Consider the following 11,759-nt stretch of genomic DNA (forward strand, 5'->3'; position numbering starts at 1 on the left):
AGCCTGAGCTGATGTCCTCACTTCTAATCTCATCCATCCTGCTCACTCCCAGTGAAGATCTTCAGCTCAGCCTCCTGTCTTTGTGTCAGTGCCTCCGTCTCCAAACCAAACATCACAGCAGGTCTCACCACCATCTTGTAAACCTTTCCTTTCACTCTCACTGCTCTCCTTCTGTCACAGATCCTCTGACACTCGTCTCCATTTGATCAAATGATTTTTGGTTCGGTTGTTTCAAAGAAGAAGTCGAGCTAAAGTCAAAACCTTGGTGGTGTTGTTGGTGTTCAGCTGTAACCTGAGAACGATGTGACCTCAGATGATCAAATTCACACCATCGATTGATCTGCTGTAAACCTTGACTTCAAGGTAAAGGTCAGAGGTCAATTTTTATGAAAATCTCGTGCATGCGATAACTAGATGATGTCATCGAGGATTTTCAAATTCGTCACTCAGAGCAGGAGAAATGCTTCCTGCTTTCTTCATCTTTCAGGAGTTCAGCTGTTAAATAAATGGTGTCTTTGAAGCTGTGATGTTTGTTTCTTTATTTCAAAGGTGCTTTTCATTGTTGACCTTTGTTCTCACTTACATATACAGGCTTTATGGAGAGGCTGATGCTTTATTCATTTGTCTTATTGTTCACTCGTTTGTGACATTGCTGATAATAAAAAAAGACTCATTTCTATACATGTGGATTTTTAGAAGCTTTGCACTGATTTGCATTTTACAGCACGTACACAACCTTCAATAATCTTTGTGAGTGAATCAGTTTTCCATTTGTGGCTGTTTAATGACCGTTTATCACACCTTTAGTTCATGAGGTTGTTTTCTAACAGTTTAAATGTGCTGCAGACATAAACCCACTGTCATGGTCCTGGACCGTGTGCCCAGCATTTGGTGTTTAGTTCTGGTTTCACTGAGTTTCTTCTGGTTTATATTTGGATCTCCTGGTTCCCTTGGTTCCTGTCCGCCCTGCGTCTCTGTCCTGTGTTTCCTGTTTTACTTTGAAAGTCCTTTGTTCCTGGTGCTTTGTGTTTAGTTTAGCGTCCCCTTGTCTCGTTTGGTTAATTACGTTCACCTGTTGCTTGTTCCTGATGACCTTGTGTGTGTATTTAGGTCCTCAGTCTGCATGTGTTCCTTGTTGTGCCATCATCACTTACCTGCCTGCTGTGGTTCCCTCTGTCCGTCTGGATCCCTGTAGAAGAAGCTTCCTGGTTTGTCCTGCATTGGGCTCCTCAGTCCTGCTGCCACAGCGGCTCATGACACCCACAGCTGCTTTCCTGCATTCAAGCTTTATTTGTTGCTGTGGAAACAAAGCTTATTCAAACTCATGTGGATGATAGTTTATTAACACAAGTTCACGCAGGAGTCTGAACTTCATGAAGACACAGCGGTCATTCCACTGTTTTTACTGCCTTTCCTCATTAATTTCACTGTGATTGATATTTACAGTGGAAATTACCCATGATGCACCTGATTACTATTTCTTTAAAAAATAGATTTAAAAAAGTGTTAAATGCTAAAAAGACCATCATGGGAGTGATGTTAGAAGGTGGAGAGGAACTATACAGAAATAAATACTGAATGATCAACAGACCTGTAATATTTTACTAACATAGATGTGCCATATAAACTGTAATATTATAAATCTAGAGTGATGACCACTATTATATTAATCTTGTTACTTATTTTCCTCTTTTTGAAATTCCACTAAAACTTTAACTTTGCCCATAACTGAGCAGGACTCTTGTTTTTAGTTCATAAAGCATTTGTGGTTCCAAACAAACTCAAAGATGATCTTCATGTGTGTCATAAAGCTCCTCTGGTTATTCTGGATTACAGCTCTTTCTGTGGACTTTGATTCACAGCTTTTATCGTCCTGCAGCTTTGATCTCAGCACGTATTACATTGTGTATTGTAATACATTAGTTCTCATGTACTTCCCTCTGGTTTATAATTTTAGTTTTTATTTTTGTGTTTCAGTTTTTTTAATATGATGTTTAGGATGAACAATTCCAAGAAAACCACATTTTTGTATATAGCTATAAAAAAATTATATATATATATATATATATATATATATATATATATATATATATATATATATATATATATATATATATACATATACATATATATATATGTATATAAACAACTTTAAACCACAGTTGATTGTTTGTGTGGGACACATTATAAAACATGATGATGATTGTTTCACATGCTTTTCTATGGGGCTCTGTGCTGTCAGTGCAGAGCGGCTGCCTTTTGTACATACCTGAGTGATGATGAGGAGCACTCGCTGAGCATCAGCAGCAAGAGTCACTGCTGCTGCAAAGAGGAGAAGCTCCAGCAGGGGGCGCTGTCACACACAGTGAAGCACACACAGATGGCAGACTGATGCTGATCAGACTGATCAAGGCTCTAACTTCACATCTACATTGTTCACACAGGTCCTCCAACAACTTCATGTTAAACACAACAAGTTACCACACATTGGAACGCTTCCATCAGCATTTAAAATATTGCTCCACGTTTATTTATTGCATTGAGCTTCGGGCTGATTGGGAGGAAGGGATGCCATGGCTGTTGTTGGCAGCCAGAGAGGTTGTGCAGGAGAGCACAGGATTTAGTCCTGATGACCTTGCATTAGCACACACTGTCAGGGGTCCTTTGGCTGTGAGCAGTGACCAGCAGAGGTCCTCCGAGCCACCGGAAAACACAATAGATTGTGTCAGTGGTTTAAGCTTTATGAGGTAGGTGAGCAAGCTAAAGAGAAGCTAGAAGGTTCTCAAAAGTAGATGAAGATCGTTTGATCGTAGAGCTGAACAGCGGCACTACGGTCCTGTGATCAGGTGTTGGTGCTGTCGCCACGTGTTGAATCACCATTTCAGGCTAAATCTTTTGGTCCTCGCACTGTTAAGAGAGCATCAGAACAGGATGACCTGGTTGAAATGCAAACAAAAGAAAATCTAGTAAAATGTGCCATGTAAACTTGCTCAGGCCATATCATGCTCATTGCCCATCTTCAGACTGGTCTGGTGAGGCAGGTGACTCCACAGTATGTGGAAATCCTTCTGTTAGCCACTGCTGCTCTCTCCACTTCATCTCAGGTGATGAGGAGGAAGGAGGTGTACTGGAAGATGGAGGGTTACAACCTCAGCTTCAAAATTCAGAAGCTCTGAGTAACTTGTTTGCTGTATTTGGAACATTTGGATGCAGATAAGTGTAACAAGTTAACATCATTCAGGCTCATCCATCCTTATTTTCAGATACACCATCACATACTGATGTAGTGCAGCATAACAGCGATGTTGGTGATGCTCAGCCTATTAAACTGCATTTTACTGGCTGTCTCCTGATAAGCAGGAGATATTAGCAGCTGAGGTACAATATATGCTAGAAAATGGCATTGCTGAGCCTTCTTCATCTGCTTGGTCATCTCCATGTTTGCTGGTGAAGAAACCAGACTCCACGTTTAGGCCTTTCACTGGCCTTCGTAAGATTAATGCAGTCACAAAGCCAGATAGAATACAATAGAATTGAATAGAATAGAGTAGAATGCCTTTATTGTCATTATACAGGATGTACAGTGAGATTGCAGGGCCACTCCTGTTCAGTGCCATGCAGTAGAAAGTCAAACTTTCTAAAATATAAATGAGAAATTTTAAAAATATACAGAAAATAAGAGAATGTATAAAAATATATATGTTGTAAATAAAATAAGTGTAGACATATAATAATGCAGATGGTGAGTGTTGCACTTGGTGCATGAATATTAGATATTACACAATATAGGAGTGATAGATATTGTGGGTGCTGCAAAGTTTGTGAGCAAGTTTGACTTTGTGAAAGGATGTTGGCAGGTTCCTCTGACTCAGAGCAGGTTTGTTCTTTCACCTCTCCTTCAGGTCTGTGTTCATACACTGTTATTCTGTTTGGTCTTCAAACTGCACCACACACATTTTGATGAAACATTCATGTAGACATTTATTTTAAACTTTAAGAAATATAAGTTAGTGCATAAACATAAGGGTTCTGTGTGAGAATGTACAGTTTATCCATAGTTACATGTGATTTCTGCCTGTTAGTGTTACACACTGAGGAGCAGAGCCGTGTGAGTGTATAAGTCTGCTCTAATATGCAGCTCATCAGAGCTCAGGTCACATTTGATGAATAAAACTGAAGATTTAAAATTGAGCTGCTTCAAATAAAAAGCATGACAAATATTCTGAAAATCATTTAAAAGAAACAAGAACATGAAACCCAAAAACTTCCTTATAGAAACTTTATCCTGTTGGCTGCCTTTGTGTTCTTTATGGATTTAATGGAGCCAACTTACAGGTGCATTACTGCCACCTACTGGACTGGAGTGTGGATGGAGATTAGCAGGGAAGAAAAAAACTTTATCATCTGTTTGTAAACATTTAAAAGGCAAAAACAAACAAAGCAAAACCTTCCTTAAAGAAAACTAATAACCCTCAGTGGCTCAAATATTGTGATATGGAAACAGGTCCTTTGGTTTTTGTGTAACTGCTGTGAGTTCCATGAACGCAACACAACAAAATCAAAGGCCAGATTGAATTCAGACAGTTGGATCAATAATTTCTATGAGCCTTTACAACAAAGCAGCTCTGCTGCTGCTGTGGAGCAAAATAATAATCAATGACAGAGCAAATGTTTGCTGTAACCCCCGGATAAGAACAGGAAAAGAAAGCATGAACAAAACGTCTGATAGAGACAATAAATCTTTGTGAGCTGAAGCTGACATAAACACACTGGAACAAACAGCAACTTTAACAGCATCAATGTTCAAGAAGGATCAAATCAGTGTTTGTGTTCATAGACATACAGAACATGGACTCATATGTGAGCCTTTGGTGTCTTTATCACTCATTTTCTGCTGTTTCATTGACTAAAACATCAACAGATGATTTTGTTAAATAGTCTTTAGTTGCAGCTGGAATCAAGAATCTGCAGTTTTCTCTCTAGTTTTTAGTCACTGTGATTTAGACTCAACATTCAGGACAAAGATCAATTTGGAACAATGACAAACACAATTGAAGACATTTCCTGAATATCACTGAATACATGTAATTCTGTGTCAGACAGTGAACAGTAATCTGTACTGACACACATGGGAAACAAACAGCAGCTCAGTGATTATATCAGCATCAATAATCTGCTTCAAAAAGATCAATAAAAATGACTTCAATGCTTTCAAGTGAAAACATCAGAAAGTAACAAATGAAAACAGTTTTGTTTGGCAGCTGAAAAAGAAAGAAAATCTACATGTGATCCAAAAAGTCTCATTGTGTGCTTTGGGAATATCCTGAACATTATATAAAACAGAAAGATGTGTCCCATCATGTCATTGGTGCTAAAACTTTAAATATTTAGATCTGTGTCACAGTTTTCAGAAACGCCTTAAAGGTGTTACTGAATTCTGTGAACAGCATATTTGAGTCTTGGGGCTCTGAGGACGTCTGAGCTGGACCATCAGGAACTCTGTTCTGTCCAGAATGTATGTAAAAGTGTGGCTGGAGTCAGTTTACAGTGATCACATCAGATCCAGGTCCTTTTTAAACTTGTACAATTTATCTTTAGACCAATGTAGACGATGTACTACCTTGAATTGAACTATTGCATGCCTTAGACAAATTGACTAAGAATAAATATTTTGAATAACCTTTTGCCAGTCTGAATCTGATATGGATTCCTCCAAGTCCTTCTCCCACCTGTATTTCAGAGAATCCAAATTGGTATCATATTATGAATTAAGCAGTGTATAAACTGTACTCATGGATCGTTTTGTGTCAGACCTACACTCCAGAATCTTATCAACAACAGAGGAAGAAGGGCGCAGAGGAAAGCACTCAGAGTTGGACATTACAAAAGGTCTCAATTGCAAATATCTGAAAAACTGTGATTTATTAATGTCAAATTTCTGTACCAACTGTTCAAATGAAGCAAACCTATTATCTACATATAGATCATATAATAAACTTATTCCTTTTAGAGCCCAGATATTAAAAGCTGAATCTGTTAATGAAGGAACAAACATGTGATTATTTGATACAGGGGCTGCCAATAATAACTGTACCTTTGAATGATCTTCTACACTGATTCCAGATTTTTACTGTGTGAATTACCACTGGATTAGAAGTATATGTTGGGACTGGTTGATTAAAAGGTAACTTGGAGCAGAGTAAAGCGGAGAGAGAACTAGATACAATTGAGCCTCTTTCCAAGGCCACCCAACTTGGGACAGGAGTGTCCTTTTTTTAACCAATATAATAAGGTTCTAATGTTAGCCGCCCAATAATAGCACATGAAGTTAGGGGATGACATACCTCCAAGACTACAAGGTAATTGCAGCATCTTCCTGCCAATCCGTGGATGCTTTTTATTGCAAACAAATGCTGATAATTCACTGTCCAAATTGAAAAGAAAGACTTAGTAAGGAACATTAGCACACTCTGAAATAAATAAAGAAATTTAGGCAGTATAGTCATTCTAATTAAATTGATTCTTCCCACAAGGGAGAGAGGTAGGGATTCCCACCTAGCAATGTCCTGCCTAAGATTCACCACTAGTGGTAGATAATTCACCTTATAAAGATCAAGTTGATTACACACATGTTATTTTAAGTCAATTACATATAACATAACTTGAGGTTTGTGGAAATCGTTGAGGTCAAATTATTAAGTGAATCAAAAGAATGATTTCTTTGAGTGAGGGGACGACGCCCACTGGGGTTTAAATACCCGGGTCTCTCCACCTTTTGTCTGAGAACTGAAGAAGTGTTTCAGATGAGACGTGAAATGTCTTCAAGAAACTAAAAGAAGTCCAGCTGCCTTTTTTCAACCTCCAGAGAATCTATGACCTGGATGAACCTACACAGACCTGTGGCTCTGCCACTGATTTGCACTGAAGAATGAACCCTACACCCCCTCCCACAACACACCCTGTCTGGGTGTATATATAATATATATTTAGTGTATATATTTTGGTACATTTTTATATTATATTTGAAGTATTTTATTTTCATTTTATCTTAGTGTATAATCTGAGCATATCTTTCATCGTGCTGGTGTGTAAGGGCAGTCATTAAAACATTTCACTGCTAGTTGAACCTTATATGATCATGAATGAGACAGATACAATTTGATTGGATTGGAAGGATTTTAATGGAGCCAACTTACAGGTGCATTACTGCCACCTACTGGACTGGAGTGTGGATGGAGATTAGCAGGGAAGAAAAAACTTTATCATCTGTTTGTAAACATTTAAAAGGCAAAAACAAGCAAAGCAAAACCTTCCTTAAAGAAAACTAATAACCCTCAGTGGCTCAAATATTGTGATATGGAAACAGGTCCTTTGGTTTTTGTGTAACTGCTGTGAGTTCCATGAACGCAACACAACAAAATCAAAGGCCAGATTGAATTCAGACAGTTGGATCAATAATTTCTATGAGCCTTTACAACAAAGCAGCTCTGCTGCTGCTGTGGAGCAAAATAATAATCAATGACAGAGCAAATGTTTGCTGTAACCCCCGGATAAGAACAGGAAAAGAAAGCATGAACAAAACGTCTGATAGAGACAATAAATCTTTGTGAGCTGAAGCTGACATAAACACACTGGAACAAACAGCAACTTTAACAGCATCAATGTTCAAGAAGGATCAAATCAGTGTTTGTGTTCATAGACATACAGAACATGGACTCATATGTGAGCCTTTGGTGTCTTTATCACTCATTTTCTGCTGTTTCATTGACTAAAACATCAACAGATGATTTTGTTAAATAGTCTTTAGTTGCAGCTGGAATCAAGAATCTGCAGTTTTCTCTCTAGTTTTTAGTCACTGTGATTTAGACTCAACATTCAGGACAAAGATCAATTTGGAACAATGACAAACACAATTGAAGACATTTCCTGAATATCACTGAATAAATGTAATTCTGTGTCAGACAGTGAACAGTAATCTGTACTGACACACATGGGAAACAAACAGCAGCTCAATGATTATATCAGCATCAATAATCTGCTTCAAAAAGATCAATAAAAATGACTTCAATGCTTTCAAGTGAAAACATCAGAAAGTAACAAATGAAAACAGTTTTGTTTGGCAGCTGAAAAAGAAAGAAAATCTACATGTGATCCAAAAAGTCTCATTGTGTGCTTTGGGAATATCCTGAACATTATATAAAACAGAAAGATGTGTCCCATCATGTCATTGGTGCTAAAATCGGATTCTTTAAGCCTAAAGAAAAAAACAACACACATAAAAAAATCACCACACAGACGTTAAAAAAGAATCACTTTACTGTGAAATCTGACACATTTGGATATCACAGGTTTTGGCGTCTCCTGATTTTCCAACACTGAAATATGGGAAGAGTTTCTCAGTGAAAGTGTGTCTGTGAGTGTAGATGTGAGTCATGTCTTCAGGGTTGTAGAAGGACACCTTCCCCCTGTCATAGTTCAGCTGGACTCTGATCCTCTGGAGACTCTTCTTCACTGTCACAGTCTGACCACAACCATTAGTGTATTTTCCACTGTCATGATTTAAACACCAGATTCCATATTCTGGTGTGATGAAAAGCTTTACCTTCCTGTCGACTGACTCTTTAACTACACCCACAGTCCAGTCAGGATGGTCTCCCACCTCCACCTCCCAGCTGTGTTTCCCTGAGCTGAAGCCCTCAGAGCCAAAAACATCGGCATACTTAGTGTTTCTCTCTGGATTGTCAGGAAGCTGCTGCTTTGTGTCTCCACGTCTCACACTGGTCAGATCATCAGACAGACAGAGACAGGGGTTTGCAGTGTTTGGGTCCAGAATGACAGGACTGAAGTGGAGCTTCTCCTTGATCTTCTCCCACACTCTGAAGGACAGGTTTCCCAGGTGTTTGGCCACATCTATCAGTGCTCCTGAGAGCAGCTGTGGATCTGACAGTGAGCTCTGGGCTCTGGCTCTGCTCTGAGTGGCTTTATAACTGCTGAGGAATGGCACGCTGTGTTTCTGCAGCTCTTCTTCAACAGCAGAGATGCTGTCTGACAGAGAGGAGATCTGCTCCTCAATCATCTTCATCTCTCTGCTCATAGTCCTCCCCTTCTGCTCCTCTTCCTCCCTCAGAGCTGCCAGTCTGGACTCCTCTTCCTCTCTCAGGAACTGGTGGAGCTTGTTGAACTCTGCTCTGATCTGCCTCTCTGTGGACAACAGCTGCTTCTTGGAGTGTTCAATCACTTCATTGTAGGTTTTCTCCACTTGTTTGTATTTGTTCCTCTTGTCCTGCAGAGACTTTAAGGCAGATTTCAGCTGCTCCTTCAGGTCACTGACTGCTTCTTCTACAGGAACCACTTTGTGACTCTGATGGAGAGAAAACTCACACACAGGACACACAGCTCTATCTTCATCCACACAGAACAGTTTAGGCTCTTCTTGGTGTTTACTGCACACTGACATTAATTTCTTCTCTCCCTTTTCTGTCTCAGATGATCCAGCTTTCTGTCTGCCAGCAAATGAATCAGCAAGTTCTTTCAGAGTAAAGTTCACATCTGGAAGATCCTTTGAGGATCTTCTTTTACAAATGGGACAGTTTTTGTTTTTAGCTTGTTCCCAGAATTTCTGCAGGCAGCTTGAACAGAAGCTGTGGCCGCAGCTCAGAGACACAGGATCTCTGAAAGTCTCTGAGCACACGTGGCAGCTCAGGTAACTTTCAAGAAGTTTCTCAGCCATTTGATCTTTGAGTATCTGTAACTCACCAAACTGCTGTTTGTTGAACCGTCTGATTAAAATCCTCCAAATGTGTGTTTTTCAGCAGAGATCTGACGCCCTGTGATGGCGTCTCAGCTCAGTTTAAAGTGTCGAAATTTAGTTTCACTTTCGTGGATCACAGTCACGTGATCAACTCTTACCTGCAGGGAATGCTCTCATAATATCAGCCTCCACCAGAGGGCGCTGTCAGGGTGTCATTCATATAGATTTCCAGTTAACAATGTACCAAATGTTGAGGTCTCGTGCTTTATTGAAGCAAATCAAATGTAAAAATGGCACAGAGAAGGTGAGGCTGTGGTGTTTCAGTGTGCTGAGCAGCATTTCATCAGGCTGAATAACACTAAACAGTTTCACAGGTTTGGTTTCTCAGCTGCTGTCAGAGGAAACATTTTCTGCCAGCATGTGAGTCTGTTTTTTTCATCCAGCTGGACTAAAGAAGATGATACAGGGAATATGAATGCACAGAAAAGCTTGGATCAGGCGTTAATGTGTCACTCATTAAATCATTAGTAAATCATGTTTTTCAGGATGGTGATAAAATCAGAAACATGATTTATAAGCATTTCTTGTTTCTGTATATGAACTGTTTCATTTTTATTGGAGCCTACTTGTCATGAACTTGTCAGAAACTCACAGAAATATGCAGACCACACACAGCAGAGGCTGTTTCAGGGCTTTGATTGAAAAAGAGAAAAGAAATAGAAATAATGGAGAATGTGGCACCAATTCTATGTCCAAACATCTAAAAGGATTTCCAGATGTCATAACATCAGCTGGTCTCAGCTTTTTGAATCAGATCCCAGAAAGGTCCCAAAACTGTCCAATGAAGCAGCTCCTGTGTTCACTTCCATCTCTCAGGCAGCAGAGTTGTGGCGTTTTCTCTTTGCAGTGAGCTGATAGTGACACAAAGTCATTAATGTAACGCAGTCAGAAAAAGTCGGCTTTCTTTGATGTATTTGAAATGTATTTAGATAATGAGATCAAGTTTAATGTTTCTGCAGCTTCTGTGAACTCAAAGCTTTTGGAACAAATATTCATTCACGCCTTTCTGTGTGAACTTGGACATTTAGCTTGTTCCCAGAATGTTTGGAGGAACTTGAACAGAAGTTTGTCAGCCATGTTTTCAAAACTGTCTTTAGCCTAATTAGCGAGCTCACTGATGGTGCTTTTAAACTACCCCCCCCCCCCCCAACTTCAGACTGATCAAGGCTCTAACTTCACATCTACATTGTTCACACAGGTCCTCCAACAACTTCATGTTAACACAACAAGTTACCACACGTCGGTGCATTGGAACGCTTCCATCAGCATTTAAAATATTGCTCCACGTTTATTTATTGCATTGAGCTTCGGGCTGATTGGGAGGAAGGGATGCCATGGCTGTTGTTGGCAGGTTGTGCAGGAGAGCGCAGGATTGAGTCCTGATGATCTTGCATTTGCACACACTGTCAATGTCAGTTTTATTTCTAGAGCACATTTAAAAACAACATTGTTGACCAAAGTGCTTTACAAGATCAGCTACATAAGTAAGCAAGATAATTCCATAGGTGAATAAAATAGAATAAAACATAAAAACACAGAAACACAATAAATATGATGCAATAAAACAAACTAAAACTAACACACTAAAACAAAAGACAATAAATATGTCTTTTCAATATAAAACCTGATCGGACTCAAACTGAATTAAGAGCAAGGTAAAAAGGTGAGTTTTTAGAGAGGATTTAAATGGCTGTATGGACTCAGCAGTATGAATATAAAGTGGAAAATTATTCCACAGTCTAGTGGCTGCGACTGCAATAAGCTCGATCCCCTCTATGTTTAAAACCAGACCTCGGCTGCACTAAGAGCATCTGGCTACATGAGCTCAGTGCTCTCTTGGGGTTATAAAGTTTGAGCAGCTTAGTCAAATAGCTGAGTGCCATTCCATTTAAGACTTTAAAAGTAAGTAAAAGAATCTTAAAATCAATACGAGACTGGACAGGGAGCC

General features: G+C 39.3%; 1 protein-coding gene across 1 annotated transcript; it reads right to left on the reverse strand.

Moving 5' to 3' along the window:
* Positions 1 to 8,298: 8,298 nt before the first annotated feature.
* Positions 8,299 to 9,850, reverse strand: LOC115775691 (nuclear factor 7, brain-like). Its single transcript, XM_030723166.1, has one exon. The coding sequence runs from the start codon at positions 9,728 to 9,730 to the stop codon at positions 8,315 to 8,317; it is 1,416 nt and encodes a 471-aa protein (XP_030579026.1). The 5' UTR covers positions 9,731 to 9,850; the 3' UTR covers positions 8,299 to 8,314.
* Between the last annotated feature and the right edge of the window lie 1,909 nt (positions 9,851 to 11,759).

The sequence above is a fragment of the Archocentrus centrarchus genome, unplaced genomic scaffold (assembly GCF_007364275.1).
Source record: "Archocentrus centrarchus isolate MPI-CPG fArcCen1 unplaced genomic scaffold, fArcCen1 scaffold_24_ctg1, whole genome shotgun sequence".
Taxonomy (NCBI): domain Eukaryota; kingdom Metazoa; phylum Chordata; class Actinopteri; order Cichliformes; family Cichlidae; genus Archocentrus; species Archocentrus centrarchus.

Excerpts from the sequence above, each read along its gene's own strand:
- LOC115775691 (XM_030723166.1), bottom strand. The coding sequence starts at position 9,730 with ATGGCTGAGAAACTTCTTGAAAGTTACCTGAGCTGCCACGTGTGCTCA.